We start from the raw sequence: 22,168 nt of genomic DNA, 5'->3' as shown, positions 1-22,168 counted from the left end.
ACCTCTCACTTTCCACTGCAACTGTCCCTACTGCCTTTAAACATGCTGTGGTCACACCTCTCCTTAAGAAGCCTTCACTCGACCCTACTTGTCCCTCTAATTACCGACCCGACCCATCTCCCTCCTCCCTTTTCTCTCCAAATTACTTGAGCGTGCTGTTCACCGCCGCTGCCTTCATTTTCTCGCCTCACATGCTATTCTTGACCCACTACAATCTGGTTTTCGCCCTCTCCACTCAACCGAAACTGCGCTTACTAGTCTCCAATGACCTATTACTGGCTAAATCCAGAGGTCTCTATTCCATCCTCATTCTTCTTGATCTTTCCGCTGCTTTTGACACTGTCGATCACAGCATACTCCTCGATACCCTGTCCTCACTTGGATTCCAGGGCTCTGTCCTTTCCTGGTTCTCTTCCTACCTCTCCCTCCGCACCTTCAGTGTTCACTCTGGTGGATCCTCTTCTACTTCTATCCCTCTGCCTGTCGGCGTACCTCAGGGTTCTGTTCTTGGTCCCCTCCTCTTTTCTATCTACACTTCTTCCCTTGGTTCATTAATCTCATCCCATGGCTTTTCCTACCATCTCTATGCTGATGACTCCCAAATCTACCTTTCTACCCCTGATATCTCACCTTGCATCCAAACCAAAGTTTCAGCATGCTTGTCTGACATTGCTGTCTGGATGTCTCAACGACACCTGAAATTAAACATGACCAAAACCGAGCTTCTCATTTTTCCCCCCAAACCCACCCCCCATTTTCTATTTCTGTTGATGGCTCTCTCATTCTCCCTGTCTCCTCAGCTCAAAACCTTGGGGTCATCTTTGACTCTTCTCTCTCCTTCTCTGCTCATATCCAGCAGATCGCCAAGACCTGTCGTTTCTTTCTTTACAACATCCGTAAAATCCGCCCCTTTCTTTCCGAGCACTCTACCAAAACCCTCATCCACACCCTTGTTACCTCTCGTTTAGACTACTGCAATCTGCTTCTTGCTGGCCTCCCACTTAGTCACCTCTCCCCTCTCCAATCGGTTCAAAACTCTGCTGCCCGTCTTGTCTTCCGCCAGGGTCGCTTTACTCATACTACCCCTCTCCTCAAGTCGCTTCACTGGCTCCCTATCCGTTTTCGCATCCTGTTCAAACTTCTTCTACTAACCTATAAATGTACTCACTCTGCTGCTCCCCAGTATCTCTCCACACTCGTCCTTCCCTACACCCCTTCCCGTGCACTCCGCTCCATGGATAAATCCTTCTTATCTGTTCCCTTCTCCACTACTGCCAACTCCAGACTTCGCGCCTTCTGTCTCGCTGCACCCTACACCTGGAATAAACTTCCTGAGCCCCTACGTCTTGCCCCATCCTTGGCCACCTTTAAATCTAGACTGAAAGCCCACCTCTTTAACATTGCTTTTGACTCGTAACCACTCGCCTCCACCTACTCTCCTCTCCTCCTTCCTGTACATTAATTGATTTGCTTACTTTATTTTTTGTCTATTAGATTGTAAGCTCTTTGAGCAGGGACTGTCTTTCTTCTATGTTTGTGCAGCGCTGCGTACGTCTTGTAGCGCTATAGAAATGCTAAATAGTAGTAGTAGGAAAGAAAATAGAGAAGGATGAATTTTCTATGTAAGCCAAAAGTTTTTGATGGCCTCTCATATTTTTCAACGGTTAAATCACCTTTTTTAGGCCCCTGTTTTCAAAGCTGCACTAAGCAGCTGCTGATGCAGTAGTACCGACACAGCCCATTCACTTTGAATGGCCTGTGTCTGAAGTGTCACGTGGCTTTGTAAACAGGGCGGTTAGAAACTTACTGGCTACAGATATGTAATGAACCACTGCTTTGGTACTAGTATATGAGTTTCACGTTCAATATGAATAACTTATCCTATAAATGCTGTTCAAAAAATGTTTAAATGTTCTTGCAGATGAAGTTACCCATAATGCTAGATATTGGTGAGCCTGGGTTTAGAATTCTGCAAACGGATCTTTTCACATTATAGAAAATGGTTTGGTATGAGGATCAAACATCATCACTTCAACGCCACTATTTAACACCACTTGTGTTTTTATATAGCTTTTATCTGAAATTTATCCAGTTAAAACAAGAACTATTTTTATTTACTAATAAAGGATAAAAAGTAGATGACCTTTACAAGCTGAGCTCGAGAAACAGTTTACACATGCCCCAGGTTGATGCTTTAAGGAGGTCCATTGTGGCATTCTATTTTACAGAGTATTATAATAAATGTTACTTTTCCCTAAACTTACCCCCACTGTTTACTAAGCCAAGCAAATGGGCTGTGTCAGCACTAGGGCAGATTAGTACAGGGGGGTTAGGGACAAATATACTATACAATTTTATTTTTTAATAACTGCAAAATGTGACAAAATCTTAAAAGTCTCCTAATTTGAAGAATGAGAAGGAAGTAGCTTAAAATAGTTAGTTCACAAAATTATGCTTGTAAAATAATGCAGCCCATAACAAGATAAAATACTTACATGGAAAGAAAACAATTTAAAGTTGGAGATAAAAGGTTCTCTAAAAACTTTGATAATAAGATTTAGTTCCCTTATATACTGTCGAACCTCTGCCATAAATGCCTTGACCAAGTCATAATATGCTTGCTCTCCTAGAGTAGAAGGCTCTTCTTCAGTTAAGGACAACATACTAATGTCATCTTCATCTTGGTGGAACATGTCCATCAACACCTATATAAAAAGCAAGAAAAGGAAAATGGAAAATAACCCTTGACATTTATGTTTCAAGAGTTTTATTGATGACAACACATTAATATTTCCAACAATATAGAAAACAGCAATTCTAATATCAAAATGAACAAATTAAATACAACCGGATAGACTGTCATCAGACTTTTTGTTTATAACAGACTTACCCCCTCTACTCCCTCCCACATCCCACCCCTGCTCTATTTCTAATATCTTAATGATATTCTATGCATCAATTCAACCCTTGACATTTATAAAAAAAACAATTTCTATGTATATGCATAAATATGCATAAGGCAAGTAAGTAGCAAAGCTAATTTTACAAGTGATTATAAAAAATGGATTAGTAGCATAGGCTTAGATGCAAAGATTTATTTTGCAACCTGTGTTGTACTGCATGATTCCATAATTGACGGCGCTGTACAAAAATTAGAAGACAAAACCTGGAATCTCCAAGACTCATCATATTTGGTTCCTCAATACAAAACTTATAGCACAACTTAAGCATACTATTTAAAAGCAGCTGTACTATTAAAACGCTGCCTTGTTACAACTAAAAGGAAAAAGCAAACTACTTTAAAGCAGAATACTGTTGATATTAAAGTTCTTTCTGAGGCTGCCCTGCTTCAAGCGCAAATGACTGCACAGCAAACCCAGAAACTGGGAAATGTGGATATTAAAATTCAAGAAATGGGATCTGTAGAAACAGCTTTGGTTAAAGATAATAATTTCCTACATAAACGACTGGAATACCTGGAAAATCAGTCTAGAAGACTTAACCTTAGGTTTCTTAATTTTCCCAAATCGCCGTTAATTTCACCTTTGGAAATGGTTAGAAAATATATGGTGGACATTCTGGGAATGGACAAGAACTCACTCCCCCCCCCCCCCCCCCCCCCCCATTACATGGGCGCATTACATCGGGAGTATTGGAGTGGTGGAAGGAAATCCCCCTGCAGTGGAGGAGGGAATGAATCTTAATTCTTTCCTTGAAAGTTCACTAGAAATAGTTACTCAGAGGTTAACTTTGCTTGTCACTTTTGTGCTGGAGCCTGATAGGAATGCTGCATTAAGACTTTCCCTGAGACATTTAGAAAATCTGTTTTTGGGCTCAAAGGTTCGAATTTTTCCAGATCTCTCATGGCCTACACAGATGAGACGAAGGGCCTTTTTGGAACTTCGTCCTAGGGTGGTGGCATTGGGAGCAAACTTTGTTTTGCGTTTTCCTTGTTTTTGTAATGTAATGCTTGAGGGAAAACATTTTCAGTTTGTAGACCCAAAACAGTTAAAATAATTTATTGATGCAAGAGTTGATGTGAATGTAGTAAGCCCTCCCTAACTAGCAGGTTGGGGTCTGAACCAGAGGTAGCATCCATTGAATTTTATCTGTTTTCCTTTTGAATTTTCTTGACCTTGGAATCTAATTTCTTAATTTGTGGACAAACTGGCTGTTAAGATATTTACTTATTATTTTTCTTATTTCATGTTAAATAATGCCGATTGCATATTCACTTTCAGTGGTGAAGTACTGAAATATTTAAATAAAGAAATAAATTAAAAAAAAAACAACTAAAAGGAAAAGAGGATGTCCATGCACCAAGAGAGATCTTGGTGTAATAGTGTCTGAAGATCTTAAGGTGGCAAAAGAATGTGACAAGGCAGTAGTAGCCAAAGCCAAAAGGATGCTAGGTTGCATAGAGATGGGGCATAACAAGCAGAACGGGCATCCTAATGCCTCTATACAGGTCTTTTAGAGAACTGTGTCCAGTTCTGGAAGCCATATCTCATAAAAGACATGAAGAGGCTACAGTCCATACAAGTAAAGTGACCAAAATGGTAAGAGTGACTTCTGGGTGACATCAGTGGTGAATGGCTGCCTGTTCATTAAGCTCCTAGTGGATGGCCTGACACAGTATCATTCCCAGATTTTAACCCCCCCCCTCCCCCCCCCCAATTCTGCTATAAATTTGTGTCCTCTACAGCAAAGAGTAACAGACCTTGGCTGGCGATACTAGGAAAATCAGAGACATAAAGCAAAGGTACTTACCTGTAGCAGGTGTTCTCCGAGGAAAACAGGCTTCATATTCTTTTTTTTTTATTATTATTATTTTTATTAACACAGTGCAACAGTGTTTGTACAAATTCCACAACTTCCAATTATAGTTATACAACATCACAAAGAAATGTTATCTATCAAAAGGATTGATCCATAAATCGCCAACATGGCTTACGCTGCACACTGCATTTTCCATTTTATTCCCCCCCTTTACACTCATGCATCATACGCACCACTCTAACCCATTCCATAACTCATCAACCGCATCCCATACACACTCCACTTACCCTTCCTCCCTTCCCTCATTACCCTGTAAAGGTAACACTTTTAAGCATGCTGTCCACAAAGCATGATATTGTCTATTAGCAAGTTTTGCGGAATCAGAATAAATTCGGCACTCATTCTCACCAACCATTCTCATTTTGTTGTACCACACTTCCCCCGAAGGGCTCTCTGGTTGGATCCAATATTGTAGGATGGTCTTTTTGATCAGTAAAAGAGAGGTGTATATGAATCTTCTGCACGGCTTAGTAAGTCCTTGGGCAATCAAAAGGTCTTGGTCTCCCAATAATAAGGTGGCATAGTCCCACTCTGTCTATTTGTGACTTCAGTAATCAGCTGAAATGCTCGGTTCCACAAGGAAAGGGAAGGGCACTCCAAAAAGGAGTGAAGAAAAGTCCCCCGCCCCTTCTGGCATTTGGTGCATTGTCCCTCTTCCCACAGTCCTATAGCTGCCCCCTTGGCCTTTGTAATGTATGCTCTATGCAATATTTTGTATTGGGTTTCTTGGAGATCCGCTACCTTAACCATGTCATATATATTAGAAAAGAGTTTATCAAACTCCTTAATAGTATAATTCCTTTTCAACTCTCTATTCCACTGATCCATTAATCTTTCCATCCCCCCCAAGGGTCTATGCATTTGCAGGACTTTGTACCATGTAGTTAGGCTATTCATCTTGTACGGTGTGCGCAGTAAAATCTTGTCCATAGGTCCCCACAACCATTTGTCCCTGTGTGCCTGTTGCAAAGAAGAGTAATAATGCCGTACTTGTAGATATTGCAATAAATGATTATTAGGGATTTCCCACCTTTCCTTCAGCTGTTCAAAAGTGTCTATGTGCTCCTGTCCCTGCTCCATAAGGTGGACCAACATCACACATCCCTTCTCTCTCCATTTATCAAAGATAGAATATCCCAGGCCTGCCGGAAAATCTGCATTGCCCACCATGCCCAAGAAAGGGGAAGCCTCCGACGCTCTATTTTGTTGCCCTCTCCACCAAGCCCATGCCCTGCGTAGAGGCTGCAAAAAGGTCAGTCTCCCTGCAGTGTCATATATGTTACTAGGCCTCATGTGCAGTAAATTTGTGAAGGACCACGGGGCACTCCAATCCTCTAATCCGCCACCCGGCAAAAACCGGTAGCTACCCGTCAGTCCCTCAAAAATGAGTCGCATAAGTGCAGCCACATTGTACAAACGTAATTCAGGCAATGCCAGACCTCCCATGGCCCTATTCAAAGAGAGCTTTTGATGTCCGATCCTTGCTCCCTTCCCCCGCCAGATAAAGGCGCGTATAATAGACCGATATAGGCGCTCGTCCCTCCTCAACACCCACAAGGGGGCCGCTTGTAGTGGGTATAGGATCTTTGGTAGTAAGACCATTTTAACTAAGGCTATTCTACCCATCAGGGAAAGCGGCAATTATTTCCATCTATCACATAGCTTTCTGATGTTGTCCAGTGTATCCACTATATTTTTCTTATAGAATATCAAGGGGTTTACACTGAGGAAAATTCCCAAATATCTCATAGCTCCTCGGGCAAGCGGTATTGACATCCCCGACAGGCCTGGGTCCGCAGAACTTCCTGACAATGGAAGTACTTCTGATTTTAGACAGTTGACCCGCAGACCTGATAATTCCCCATAATCCCCTACTATTTCTAACATCCGTGGAAGATCTCTAGGTCCATTGGCCAAGTATACTAAGATGTCATCTGCAAACAGATTCACCCAGAAGTCCTGTGTACCCACCCTTATCCCCCTTATAGCCCTGTGTCCCCTAATTTTTATAGCTAACGGTTCTATGGCCAACAAAAAAAGGAGCGGTGACAGGGGGCATCCTTGACGGGTTCCCCTTTGTAAGGGAAAGCTCTCTGTGAGTTTACCGTTAATTAACAATCTGGCCACTGGGAGAGTATAAAGCGTTTTAATCCATGAGATATAGGTCCCTGTTATGCCGTAGCGATTTAGTGTCCAAAACAGATATTGCCACGAAATGCTGTCAAACGCCTTCTCCATATCGAGGCCCGCAATGACTTCCAGCCCCCCTCTACCCCTACATTCCTGTATGGCCAAAAGAGCTCTCATAATGTTCATGGAGGCGTGCCTCCCCGGGACAAATCCCACTTGGTCTTCATGAACTAAACAAGAAACCACCCCATTCATCCGTCGAGCCATGATAGCGGCCAGGATTTTAATATCCTGGTTTAACAATGAAATGGGACGATAAGAACCCACCTGGGTTAAGTCTTTACCGGGTTTTGGAATTAACACTATATGGGCCATATTGTTCTGTATAGTTAATCCATTCCCCATCCCATTAAACCAATCTCCCAAGGGGGCCGCCACCAGGTCTGCCAAAATTTTATAATACTCCGGGCCGTATCCATCTGGTCCTGGCGCCTTGGTCAGCTTTAAAGATTTGATGGCTTGTTTAACCTCCTGCTCCACTATTGGACTATTAAGAGTACTTAACTGGTCAGGTGCCAGGGTAGGAAGGTGAACATCTTGAAAAAAGGCCTCACATGCCACTTGATCAAACTCTCTTACCCCGTATAAAGAACTATAAAAATTAACAAATTGCTGTGTGATGTTTTTTTCTGTGGTACACTCCCTGCCTGCCGTATCCCTAATAGTGGTAATAAGTTGCCGCTTACGATATGGCCTAACTAATGCTGCCAGTAGCTTCCCAGCTTTGTTTCCCCACTTGAATAATCTGAATCGTTGGAAGTATATATCTCGCTGCGCTCTCTGATTCAAGATTTCATCTATTTGATGTCTAACCTCTAATATGCGTGCACTATCCTGCTTTAACAGAGTGGTCAGATGTGTTCTCCTCAAAGTGTGGTACTCATTAGACAGTCTCAACAGGTCTGCCTCTCTCTCCTTCTTTTTCCCCGCTGTGTAAGCTATTATGTAACCTCTCATTACTGCCTTCGATGCTTCCCAGTATGTACCCGCGTCTACGTCCCCTGTATGATTATACATTTGGTAATCTATCCACTTGTTCCATAGATATTCTCGGAACTCCTTGTCATGATACAGATGGGAATGAAGTTTCCACACTCTCTCTCCCTGGCCTTCTGCAAAAGATATCGTCATGGTGACAGCTGAGTGATCGCTAAGGGTGCAGTCCACTATGTGAACGTGAGAGGACCTAGAAAGCAGGGATGGTGTAGTAAGCAGATAGTCAATCCGAGAGTATGTGTTGTGGGGGTGAGAGTAGAAGGTGAATTCCCTGTCATGTGGGTGCAAAAGCCTCCAGATATTCACCAATCCTAGCTGGGATAGTAAGAAATTAACCCCCCTGCTCCCCCAATTCCCTCCCCTTAGCTTCCTTGGTTTACAATCCACTGTCTGGTCGGCCAAACAGTTAAAATCTCCCCCCATCACTATGTGACAGTCCGGGAATGGTACCACTTTAGCCACTAGTTGGGTCCATAAACGTTACACAATAGGATACTCTGACCCCATAGGTCTCCCAATGCAAGTACATATCTTCCTTCCGTATCTGAGATCACCTTATGCATGGTAAAAGGCAGTTGCTTATGGATTAAAATAGCCACCCCCCTTTGCCTAGAGTTATAAGAAGCATATTCTACCTCACCCACCCAATCCCTCCTAAGTTTTTGGTGTTCTATCGCGGTTAAGTGTGTCTCCTGAATGAAAGCTATATCAGCCTTCTCTTTTTTCAACCAGGAAAGCACTTTGGTTCTCTTAACCGGGGAGTGAAGTCCATCAACATTAAGAGTAACTACTTTTAGGTTAGCCATCTTCGCCCCCAATAAGAGTACTCGTTATGGTTTTGCCAGCATCCCTTTCACTGGTCTCCCAGCTGGACCAGCGAAATCCCTCTTGTTGCCCCTCAAAAGACCTTCCAAATCTATTCCGCATTCCTCTCTCTCCTCCTCCCCTCTGAATCCCTATCTGGGTTTCAATTCGCTTTCGTGTTCCTTTTACTCCCCACCCCACCCCCTTCACCCACACTTCCATACACCAAACGCGCGCACACACATATCCCCCTTTCTTTCCCTCCCCCCTTATTCTCCCTCCCCTGTCCCCTCGCTGTCATCTCTCCTCCCTTCTCCTTCCCCTCTGTAGTCCCCTTCTCTCTCCCCATCCTTCAACTTCCCAGAACCGCCCTTAGCCCCACCCCCTTCCCAGCTCATTGAGCCCTAAATGATCAGATCCCTTCCCTTCCACTTAATGAAGCACTAAAATCATTAATAAACCTTCTCAACTAGATAACAACCAATTCAACTCCTGCTTCCCTCTCTCCCAACATACTTTTAGCAATGTTCTCAGTCCAAACCTCAAAGGCAGTAGGCTCGCCATTAACTAGTGCAGAGATCATCTTGAACTATGAATCTGCAAAGGTATCACCAGTCCACCGCCACTGCAAACAGATTGCTTTCCAGCTCCCACAGTTCCAGCTGTTTCAGCCCTCTTGCGCATTGGCATTTAACGTGCGCAGAAACGCTTGGGCCTCCCCGATCTCCTGCATGAGTAATGTCTTCCCTTCATGCCATATTCGCAGTTTCGCGGGATACAGGAGCGCGAAGCGCACTCCCTTCTTATGGAGCTCGGAGCACGCGGGGGCCATTGCCCTCCTCTGCGCTGCGATCCGGGCGGAGTAATCATTGAACAAAAGTATGCGATGATTTTCATAATCCACACTCCCACGCGCCCGGAATGCTTTCATCAGCTTTTCCTTGGAGAGCCAGTTAGTATAATGGGCTATAGCTGTACGTGGCTTGGCATTAGCATCTCCCTTCGCTCCCACTCGATGGGCTCTATCACAGCAAAAAGTACTCTGGGATTCCTCCAGGCCCAGCGCATGGGGTAGCCAGGAGTCAAAGAACCGGTACAATTCATTACCTGCCACCGTCTCCGGTAGCCCGATCACCCGCAGATTGTTCCTGCGATTCCGGTTTTCTTGGTCTTCAATTCTTTCTCGCAGTTCTCCCGTCTCCTTCTGCAGTGCGGCGACCAAAGTCGCCGTGGCCCTCGCCTCCTCTTCGCCCGTCGAGATCCGCTGTTCCATCTCCTGCAGCCTGTTGGAATGCGCATCGAACTTCTCATGTATTTCCTCTACAGCTGATTGTAATTTATTCAGGCGGTCAGCTAATGCCGCCGATACCGAACGGGTGATTTCCTGGACCCACTCCGTTGTCTGCATGAGCGTCGGGTTCGGGGGCACGCTTGGATCTGGATTTTGGTCACGCTGTAGCGCCGCCATTTTATTCAGGGCCTGAGTTCGCGGTGTTTTAGATTTTCGTTGCGCCCTTGTGGGCATAACTCAGACGTTCCGCCTTTCCGAATTCAGCCCCGCAGTAGCCGGTGATGTTCTTCTCGCCCCTGCACTGCTTTTCTGGCTTCAAAAATTTCAGGATCTTCGATATTTCAGCAGATTTCGGCTGGTGTCAGGGGGAGCTGCACAGGTCTGCGTCTTCCTAGGAAGCAGGCATCACGTGACCCCCCCAGGCTTCATATTCTCACAAGTGGAAATGCGGCTCCGCATTGCCTGGTCCAGAGCTTCTAACAGGCTCGAAACAGAGCTTTGTGGAGAACGAGATACTCCACCGCAAATGCGCAAGTGCCTTCCCACCCACCACAAGTACACTACTACTACAGCAAAAATAAAAACATAAATTGGAGACAACTCTCGCCAGGATGAGGATGAGTTCAGGGAAAGAATGTTGGCAAGACAATCGATTGGTTCAAATGGAACTCAGACACAACTTTTGGCAGGGTCTGTGTGGAGGACTACTCTGTTGTGATGAAACTTAGTATAAGGTGCATCCACTACTAAGGCCTGAAGCTCACTGTCTCTATGAGCTGAAGTAACAGCCACTAAGAAAATGACCTTCCAAGGTCAAGAATTTCAGATGGCAGGAACTCAGAGGCTCGAATAGAGCTTTCATCAGCTGGGTGAGAATGACGTTGAGGTCCCATGACACAGGCGGAGGTTTGACAGGGGACTTTCACAAAAGCATATCTCACACAAAGCAAACTAGAGGACATCCAGAGATGGGCTTACCCTCTATACGGTGATGATAAGCACTAACTGCACTGAAGTGAACCCTCACGGAGTTGATCTTAAGACCAGACTCAGAAAGGTGCAGAAGATATTCAAGCAGGGCAGGAAATAGGATCTAAGGCCTTGCCCTCACGCAAGACAGCAAACCTCCTCCATTCAAAAGAGCAACACTGCTTGGTAGAATCCTTCCTGGAAGCCAATAAGACCCAAGAGACACCCTCCGACAGACCAAAAGAAGCTAATTCTAGGCTCTCAACATTCAGGCTGTGAGAGCCAGAGACTGAAGGTTGGGATGGAAAAGAGATCCCTTGTTCTGTGTGATGAGGATCAGAAAACATACCAATATCCCATGGTTCTTCAGAGGATAACTCCAGAAGAAGAGGGAACCAGATCTGCAGTTGGCAGTAAGATATGATAAAGATCATGGTCCCATGGTCTTGCTTGAGTTTCAGCAAAATCTTCCCCACAAGAGGGATGGGAAGATAAGCATACAGAAGACCCGTCTCCCAATGCAGGAGGAAGGCATCCGACACTAGTCTGTCATGAGCCTGAAGCCTGGAACAGAACTGAGGAACTTTGTGATTCAGGTAAGTGGCAAAGAGATACACTGAGGGGGTGCCCCATGCTTGGAAGATCTTGCAGGCATCGCCCATGCTGAGAGACCACTCGTGTGGTTGCATAACCTTGCTCAGTCTGTCGGCCAGACTGTTGTTTTTGCCCGCAAGATAAGTGGCTTGAAGGAATGTGCCGTGCTGGCGAGCCCAGCACCACATCCAAATGGCCTCCTGACACAGAAGGCATGATCCGGTGCCCCCTTGCTTGTTGGTGAAACACATTGCAACCTGCTTGTCTGTTTGAATGAGTACAATTTGGTGAGACAGACAATCTCTGAAAGCCTTTAGAGAGTTCCACATCACCCAGAGTTCCAAGAGGTTGATCTAAAGACCTGTTTCCTCATCTGACCGGGCTCCTTAAGTGTGAAGCCCATCCACATGAGCTCACTAAACTAGGAGAGATGCATCTGTTGTCAGCATCTTTTGAGACTGAGGAATTTGGAATGGAAGACGACCCAGAGTCAAATTAGATCAAATGGTACACCAGAACAGAGTGAACAAGGTATGGGAACACTTGGATAACATCCTCTAGACTTCCCATGGCTTGGCACCACTGGGAAGTTAGGGTCCATTGGGCTGATCTCATCTGAGGACGTGTCATGGGTGTCACAAACTACGGAAGCCATACGGCCCAGTAACCTCAACATCTACCAAGGTATGACCTGCTGAGAGTCTCAAACCTGAGGAGCCAGGGCAGCTAGAGTGTTCACTCTTGATTCTGCACAGAAGGCTCAAACCTTCTGCATATCGAACAGTGCTCCACTGAACTCCAAATCACTGGACAGATTGAAGATGAGACTTGGGGTAGTTTATAACGAACCCCAGTAGTTCTAACACCCGAACAGTCCTCTGCATGGGCTCCCTAGCACCGACCTCTGACGTGCTCTTCACCAGCCAATCATCAAGATAAGGGAACTCATGTATTCCCAGCCTACGTAGCAATGCTGCAACTACTGTTAGGCATTTGGTAAAGATCCTAGGTGCTGACCCGAAGCCAACAGGCAACACTTGGTACTGAAGTGGCGCACTCCCAGCTAAAACCAAAGATACTTTCCGGTGGGCTGGAAATATCAGGATGTATGTATATGAGGTCCTTTAAGTCCTTTATGGCCAATCGTGCTTCTGAATCATGGGAAGAAGAGTGTCCAGGGAAACCATCCTGAACTTTTCTTTGACCAGGAATCTGTACATGGATGCATCTCCCCTGTCTTCTTTTGGACAAGGAAATACCTGAAATAGAATCCCCACCCTTCTTCCCCTGGTGGAACGGGTTCGACAGCATGGACATTCAGAAGGGCGGAGAGTTCCTCTGCAAGTACCTTCTTGTGCTGACAGCTGAAATGATGAGCTCTCAGTGGACAATTTTGAGGGTTTTTTTTTAACCGAGAAGGACTATTTGAAGAACCCACCGGTCGGAGGTTAAAAGGGCCGCCTTTTGTGGAAAAATTTCAGGCGCCCTCCAACTGGACAGTCATCCGGTAAGGACACCGACAGCGGCTATACTCTGCTGGAGCCAGTCAAAAGCTCACCCTTTGCTTTTGCTGGGGAGTAGCAGGGAGCCTTAGGTGCACACTGTTGATGAAAATGAGCACAATGGGGTTGAGCTTGAGCAAGCTGGTGAGAGGGAGCAGCATACCTATGCCTCTGTGGGTAGTAGGCACCCTTCCCCAACTTACCAGGCAGATGCAGAAGGCATCCGGCGGGAGAGAGAAGAGATGGTATCAGTATGTTTCTTGATTTGGTCAGTGACCTCCTCAACCTTCTCTCCAAAAAGGTTATCCCCCGGCATGGGGCATCTGCCAACCTCTCTGAACAGAATACTCCGAGTCAGAAACACGCAACCATGAGAGTCTGCGCATTGCTATATTCTGTGTAGATATCCTGGATGCCACGTCAAAAGTGTCATAGGCGCCCCTGGTCAAGAACTTATGACACGTCTTCTGCTGCTTGGCCAACTGGCGTACTGACTCGGCCTGTTCTAGAGAGAGAGATTCCTCCGAGTTCCTGCTGCTTGGCCAACTGGCGTACTGACTCGGCCTGTTCTAGAGAGAGAGATTCCTCCGAGTCCAGCAACTTATGCTCCAAGTCCTGCAAGTAGACACTCATAAAGAGCTGGTAAGACTGAATACAGGACACCACCATTTAAACCTGGAACATCTTCTTCCCAAAAGAGTCCAAGGTTCTAGCTTCTCTGCCTGGGAGAATATTCCACCACCATTGAATTGTGAGGCCACTGGGGCCTACTAAAACCAAGTGTACTGTGGATCTGGTACTGGGTGTCAATCTTCTTGGTAATGACAGGGACCAACAGAGGGGCCTCCCAGTTCTGATCGAGGACTTCCTTGAGTACCTCATTGAGAGGGACAGTCACAGCCTCCCTAGGAGACATACAGTCCAGGACCTCAAGCATCTTAGCCCTGGGCTCGTCCTCCACTTCTAAAGGAAATGGAATGGCCACAGCCACTTCCTTTACAAAAGAGGAGTAGAGAGGTGTGGTAGATGTGTTAGTCCACTTTTAAAGGTAATCAATAGAAATAAAACAAAATAAAACATGGAAAAGAAAATAAGATACCTTTTTCATTGGACATAACTTAATACATTTCTTGATTAGCTTTCGAAGGTTGCCCTTCTTCATCAGATCGGAAATAAGCAAATGTTGGTAGATGACAGTATATGTAAGTGAAACATCAAAGCACTCCAGTGACAGTCTAACAGGATGGGGGTGGGTAGGTGTGAGATATGCATGGAAACATCAAGGCATTTCAGTGATAGACTAACAGGATGAGGGTGGATGGGTGAGAGACAGGTAGATACCCATCCACCCCTATCCTGTTAGACTGTCACTGAAATGCCTTCATGTTTCCATGCATATCTCTCACCTACCCACCCCCATCCTGTTAGACTGTCACTGAAATGCTTTGATGTTTCACTTATATATACTGTAATCTACCAACATTTGCCTATTTCCAATCTGATGAAGGGCAGAAAGCTAATCAAGAAATGTATTATGTCCAATAAAAAAGGTATCATCTTATTTTCTTTTCCATGTTTTATTTTGTTTCTATTGATTACCTTTACAAAAGATAGAAATGAAAGGCTCTCCAGAGGAGACTTTCAAGTGGAGGGGAGGGTTCAGAGGGGATGCCATGGGACTCATCCTAGGAAAAGTACCTTGGAGCCCCCTCTGACTCCCATGAGTGTTCCTCATCGGTGTTGGACAAAACTTCCGATTGGGAGTGTTAAGACCAAGCCTGCCTCGATGTAAAGGAAAGACGTCCCCCCAAGAAGGATGTTGAGGAGCCGGCTCCCACCTCGACTACAGTGAAGCTTCCTCCACTGACATTGAGGGGGTACCGGCCTGGGTGACAGTCAACACTGATACCATATGCGACACCAACGTTGGAGACTGCACGGGAGGCTGAGTGCCACGTGGGGCCGCAGCAGGAGGTACAGCAGGCGCAAGCACCCCCAGTACCGATGCACACTGCTGCATGAGACCATCCAGCAGTTCAGATAACAAGGCCCGAATACAATCGACATCGGGAAAAGCTGAGGTGCCGGCCCAGAGACAGGTTGCAAAACCGCTGGGGCTGAGACAGGAGCTGGGTCTTGGCTGCTTGGAGACTAGTGCATCGGCACCTCTTCAATGGAGGGGAAGCGATCCTCCCGGTGCAGACGCTTCTCGGGTACTAACTCTCTTAATGCCCCGGAGCTCACGGCACCATGCGTCAAGAAGGACCAGTGCCTATGTTTCTTAGCCTTCACAAAAAGCTCTGCACAGAGACTCCTTCACATCGCCTCAGGGTCGGGTACAATACTGGCCAGCACAGGGGCCCTGTCCAGTAGCTGGCATCGAGACAAGTGGAGACCTACTTGATGCACTACTGCTGCCAGCGTCCATAGATCTCAAAGTAGCCATCCTAGGACTGAAGCTCCTGATGCAATCTTTGATGTCGATGCTGACGCCACCAACCCCAATGTCAATGCAAGAGTCAAGGACTTGGACCTGACTCCAAAATTCTTTTCCCGTTGATCCTCTCTGGACACCTGTGTTCTCTTGTGAATACGCCGAGGACAGTTAGCAGGGCTATGGTCAAACCCTAAGCACTTGACACTAAGAATAGGTGTCTGCGCCAGAGATGGTCAAATTGCACTGGGTACAGCGCTTAAAGCCACTGGGAACTTTAGATGACATGGACAGAAAAACTTCTGCAGCTAAATCAAATGGTTCAATGGTGCTGGAAAATGGGGAAAGGAACTGAGAAAAAAAAGAGACAGGAAAAGCCCAATCGCGTCAAGGCCTAAACGCGGCCTACTGACTGGAAAATAAAGTTTAAAAAAGGGCAAAGTTACTAAAAAAAATATTAAGGGAAAAGGGGACCCGAAGATGGACAGAAGAAAAATCTTCCAGAAAATAACCAAAAAAGCTCTTTGACTGAGCATGTGAAGACACACCAGAAAAAAAAAAAACACAGCCTCTCTTCAAGGAGCACAACGAAACCACACAGCGGCATTAAGTACACACTGCTCTGCTCCTCTGTAACTGGAGCCCTCCCCTCTCTAGTGTCCCACCTCCTTGGATGAAAATTCCTGTTTCCTGCTACAGGAGTCTGCCGCTAGAGAGAGAGGGCTCCAGTTACAGAAGAGCAGAACAGCGTGTGCTTAATGCCACCATGTGTACAAGGTGTTCGGAAGGCCGCGCAGAGTTGTGAATGAAATGACAGAGAACATGGGGTGGCAGGAGAGAACAAGCTCCAGGAGCATCGGGGAGGGAGGGGGGTCAGTGGTAGGAGTGGGAGTAGCAGACATTGATCCTGTGGAACTGTGTTGGATTCCCACTGTAGCTCCTTGTCACTCTGGACAAGTCACTTAACCCTCCATTGCCCCAGGTACAAATAAGTACCTGTTGCATTTGTATCCCACATTATCCCACCTATTTGCAGGCTCAATGTGGCTTACAGAGTATGGTAATGACATAATCATTTCATTTCATGATAACAGATATGGTTCTTAGTGTTTGAGGATTAGGTAAGGGAGGGTCAACAGAATCGCTTCATGATAACGGGAACAATTATTAAAGTTTGAAGGTTAGGTGAGGGAAGATAGAGGAAGGTGTTAGGTAGGATAGAGGAGAGCTGTATTAATTGTGTGGATTGTTGAGGTAGTTTGTAGGTTATGTGTTTTTTTTATAGGCTTTTTGGAAGAGATGTGTCTTCAGAGATTTGCGGAAGTTTGTTATATCTTCAGTAGCTTTCAGGTGTGTAGGTAGAGCGTTCCATAGCTGCGTGCTCAAGTAGGAGAAGGTAGTAAACCATTTTAAATGTAGTTGCAAAAACCAAAGAAAGGCAGTATATCAAGTACCATTTCCCTTTCCCTTATGCAGGAGGGAGGAAGCGTCTGGAAGAGAGTCACAGGGTGGTAGGAAAGAAAAGGCTGTCAATGCTTGCGGAGGGGGTAGGAGAGAACACGGGGGCAGCTGGAGAGAAAAAGCTGCAGGAGCGCATGGGAAGGGAGGAGAAGCAGCTGGAGAGAAAAATATGCCAGTCAGAGGAATGGGAGAAAATTCAGACCAAAGTATCCTGTATCCTCACCGGGTTGTATGTGAAAATGAGATTGCACCAATGGAGAAGAGAGGAAGGGAAGGGATGAGATGACATGAGATGGTGCCCATAGAGAGGAAGGGAGGAGAAACCAAAGAAGAGAGGAGATGGTGCCCGTGGATGAAGGGGAAGGGATATAAATGAGAGATATAAGGAGGAAGAAAAATGGAAGAAAGATTGAATGTGTAAGATGTATTTTTGGGGAAGAAATGAAGAGAAGAGGAAAGAAAAGAAATGGTGAGGAGAAAGGAGGCCCTGAAAATAAAAGAGTTCAGAACACAGACAGAGGAACAGAACCAGAGACAGGGAATAAGATGATTACAAAAATAAAATCACCAAAAAACAAAGGTAAGAGAAATCATTTTATTTTCAGTTAGTAACTGGAGTACAGTATGTCAGTATTGAGAATTTACATCTACAGTCTATATTTTGCACTATATTGGTGCAAATGTGAAGGGGGCACTTTATGCAATCATCCATGCAATCAAAACATTTAATCGTGCAGTTAAAGCTTTTGAATGATGTACAGCACTACTAAAACTCTAACCATCCACAAGTGGCCTAGAATGCAAAGCCTAAACACCAGAAGCCAGAGCATGAAGTGTACACTACTGCTGCTAAGCCATCAAGCTGGTCTATTATATTTTTAAATACAGAATTGAGTCTTATCTTTTCAAAACGAGACCCACAAATGCTTAATGAATTTGCTTTATTTTAAAAAGTCATTTGCTCTTACCTTATCTGCACACATTGCTACTTTAATGTCTTGCTTCGTAATTTCATAATGCCGTATATTTCGAACATAATTTCCAGCCAGCTTTAAAATATCAGCAGAAATGTATTCTAATACTGCTACTATGTAAACAGATACCTGATGGTCAATTTTATAACCTAGGACCTCCTGAAAACAAAGAAAATAGCATGTTTTATCAAAGCGTAAGTATATAAAATTCACAATAAAATTAAAACATTTAATGACCGCAGGAAAAGATAGCAAGGTTCCTGAAGAATTGTTTGTAAATGCAAATGAAACATATGTGCTTCCACAGCTAACAAAGAACAATTTTATCATAAAAATACTGTCAAATTTCTCAGTAACCAACCGCCCCCCCCCCCCCCCACTCTTTTACTCCTGTTAAACCCCTCTATACCATGATATGAATTTGTCAGTTATTGATTTTGCTGGATCAGATACAAATGTAAAATATACAGCTGCAAAGACTTACTGAAACAGTAACAGATAAATTGCTCTGACCATCACCCTCCCATGTATCAAAAACTAGCTGGGGTGGATACCTAAGCCCATCAACATATCTCCAAAGAACAAAACTCTGAAGATGGACAGCAATCACAGAGACTGGAGTTAAGACAGTGAAACTCCACCTATTCTCAGACAATGACTCAGACTGAAAAGCCCATCTACCTATCCAATCTGACAAAAGCAGCCCACTTACTCTGACAGACTCTTTTAATCCTGTCAGAAGCCTTCTGGATGTATATCACAGCAGATGTCCAGAAAGAAAGTCTTATGATGTCATCAAACATGTGACCAGTTACCATGCTCCATCTCAAAACTAGATGAAACCAGTTTTCAGCTATCCCTGAATTTTCATTGGATCGAGTACACCCCACCTGACTTCAGCCTATGGTCCAACAAGAGATTATAAAAAGCCTGGAACATGCTCAGTTTGCTCTCTTGCTCCTCTCTCTTGTGCTCTGGCCCTACTCTCTTTGTCCGCTTCCTGATCTGGATCTTCACTGAGCCTTGCTAGACGTCACACACATCCTGATAACACTTTCTCCAGGCTCCAGCAACAACTCTGCAACAAAAAGACTTCTTTTCTAGCAAGGATCTCCTTCATCACTCCAACCAGCAGCCTCCATCAAAGTGAGTTACCATTATCCAGCTTAATTTTTAATTCAGACTTTCTAATCTTGTGAAGCACATTTCCCTTGTGAAGACTGTAAGCTCCTTGAGCAGGGACTGTCCTTCTATGTTAAATTGTACAGCGCTGCGTAACCCTAGTAGCACTTTAGAAATGTCAAGTAGTAGTAGTGAAAGATCTGTGAAAACTGTCTCTTTCTTGTAACATTATTACATTACCTGTATTGTAAATAAACATTCTAAAGTTTAATATATGGTCTTCATGTTCTCAGCACGTCCTTAAACCTTACAGTGCAGGTTAATGTAATTCAACAAATATAGTATTTATATTTCCCCCTTTTCTTGCATATTCTTATTCTTATCATATTACCTCATATTTAATTTGTGGAGAATAGAATATAGAAGAATCTACTATAATAAAAAAGCACCTCCAACGTTCTGAAGCTGACTCCATGGCTTCAGTGAAGGGTTCATAACATTCGTAAGTAAGTCACATCTCTCTCTGCCCCGCCCTCGCGTCAAAACGTGATGACGTCCAGGGCGGAACAGTGAGAGTGCCCTGCCCTCGCGTCAAAACGTGATGACGTCGAGGGTGGGTAATCCTACTATAGAAATGAAGAGCGCGGCACGTCACAGGGGGGTGGAAACAGATTAACCAAACCAGCTTCTTTGCTTACAATGGACTACATAGGCTCACTTCCACTCCTGTCCATTAAAGCCTCCTTGGGCACCTCTTTCTCCCTTCCACACCCCCCCCCCCCCCCCCCAGTCTTACAGCTTTCGCTTTTCGCCCGCAGCCTCTCTGCAGTCCGCGTGGTCATTTTCAGTGCCCTGAAGCATTCTCCCTCCGGCACCGGCGATTCAGATAGTCAGCCTTCTGCCAGCGTCAGGGTCTCTCCTCAGGCGCATCCCACCTACTGTAATGCAACATCCTGTTTTCCGCAGAGGTGGGACACGCCTGAGGAGAGGCCCCGACGCTGGCAAGAAGGCTGACTCTCTGAATCGCCGGTGCCGGAGGGAGAACGCTTCAGGGCTGTAAAAACGTGATGAGAGGAAACCTGATTTTAACAGATCCAGCTTCAGGGATTTTGTCATGCTAAGGATCCAATATATCAGGATAAATGGCAGTTTTTCCAATATGTTAATTCCTTTGATCCTATCTCCATAAACCACAGTCAATGAAAACATAGCTTCACCACTAAGGTACAATGGTTCGTACTTAATGGTGTGGTCCCTCTTCACAAAAGTGGTGATAGGGAAGAAGCTGGAAACTACAGGCCGGTAAGCCTCACTTCGGTTATTGGAAAAGTAATGGAAGCGATGCTGAAGGAAAGGATAGTGAATTTCCTGGAAGCAAATAAGTTGCAAGATCCGAGACAACATGGTTTTACCAGACTGAAATCGTGCCAAACGAATCTCATTGAATTCTTTGATTGGGTAACTGGAGAATTGAAAGCGAATGCTACATACCTGTAGAAGGTATTCTCCGAGGACAGCAGGCTGATTGTTCTCACTGATGGGTTGACGTCCACGGCAGCCCCTCCAATCGGAAACTTCTCTAGTAAAGTCCTTTGCTAGTCCTCGCGCGCATGCGCGGCCGTCTTCCCGCCCGAAACCGGCTCGAGCCGGCCAGTCCAGTATGTAGCAAGACAAATACAAGGGAAGACACAACTCCAAAGGGGAGGCGGGCGGGTTTGTGAGAACAATCAGCCTGCTGTCCTCGGAGAATACCTTCTACAGGTATGTAGCATTCGCTTTCTCCGAGGACAAGCAGGCTGCTTGTTCTCACTGATGGGGTATCCCTAGCCCCCAGGCTCACTCAAAACAATAACCATGGTCAATTGGGCCTCGCAACGGCGAGGACATAACTGAAATTGACCTAAAAAATTTACCAACTAACTGAGAGTGCAGCCTGGAACAGAACAAACAGGGCCCTCGGGGGGTGGAGTTGGATCCTAAAGCCCAAACAGGTTCTGAAGAACTGACTGCCCGAACCGACTGTCGCGTCGGGTATCCTGCTGCAGGCAGTAATGAGATGTGAATGTGTGGACGGATGACCACGTCGCAGCTTTGCAAATTTCTTCAATAGAGGCTGACTTCAAGTGGGCTACCGACGCAGCCATGGCTCTAACATTATGAGCCGTGACATGACCCTCAAGAGCCAGCCCCGCCTGGGCGTAAGTGAAGGAAATGCAATCTGCTAGCCAATTGGATATGGTGCGTTTCCCTACAGCCACTCCCCTCCTATTGGGATCAAAAGAAACAAACAATTGGGCGGACTGTCTGTGGGGCTGTGTCCGCTCCAGGTAGAAGGCCAATGCTCTCTTGCAGTCCAATGTGTGCAGCTGACGTTCAGCAGGGCAGGAATGAGGACGGGGAAAGAATGTTGGCAAGACAATTGACTGGTTCAGATGGAACTCAGACACAACCTTTGGCAAGAACTTAGGGTGAGTGCGGAGGACTACTCTGTTATGATGAAATTTGGTGTAAGGGGCCTGGGCTACCAGGGCCTGAAGCTCACTGACTCTACGAGCTGAAGTAACTGCCACCAAGAAAATGACCTTCCAGGTCAAGTACTTCAGATGGCAGGAATTCAGTGGCTCAAAAGGAGGTTTCATCAGCTTGGTGAGAACGACATTGAGATCCCATGACACTGTAGGAGGCTTGACAGGGGGCTTTGACAAAAGCAAACCTCTCATGAAGCGAACAACTAAAGGCTGTCCTGAGATCGGCTTACCTTCCACATGGTAATGGTATGCACTGATTGCGCTAAGGTGAACTCTTACAGAGTTGGTCTTGAGACCAGACTCAGACAAGTGCAGAAGGTATTCAAGCAGGGTCTGTGTAGGACAAGAGCGAGGAGCTAGGGCCTTGCTGTCACACCAGACGGCAAACCTCCTCCACAGAAAGAAGTAACTCCTCTTAGTGGAATCTTTCCTGGAAGCAAGCAAGACGCGGGAGACACCCTCTG

General features: G+C 45.4%; 1 protein-coding gene across 2 annotated transcripts in view; it reads right to left on the bottom strand.

Annotated features, from left to right (window-relative positions):
• Window positions 1-22,168, bottom strand: part of SOS1 (SOS Ras/Rac guanine nucleotide exchange factor 1) — a 322,749-nt gene that overhangs the window by 225,773 nt on the left and 74,808 nt on the right. For both annotated transcript variants that reach the window (XM_030195899.1, XM_030195900.1), the window contains exons 4-5: window positions 18,049-18,213; window positions 2,496-2,705 (exon numbers count right to left, since the gene is read on the bottom strand). In XM_030195899.1, coding sequence (XP_030051759.1) covers window positions 2,496-2,705; window positions 18,049-18,213 — 375 coding nt within the window. The remainder of the gene's footprint in view (window positions 1-2,495; window positions 2,706-18,048; window positions 18,214-22,168) is intronic.

This window comes from Microcaecilia unicolor, chromosome 3 (assembly GCF_901765095.1).
Source record: "Microcaecilia unicolor chromosome 3, aMicUni1.1, whole genome shotgun sequence".
Lineage (NCBI taxonomy): Eukaryota > Metazoa > Chordata > Amphibia > Gymnophiona > Siphonopidae > Microcaecilia > Microcaecilia unicolor.
The sequence above is the reverse complement of the archived record's forward strand: the minus strand, read 5'-3'. Positions and strand labels throughout refer to the sequence as shown.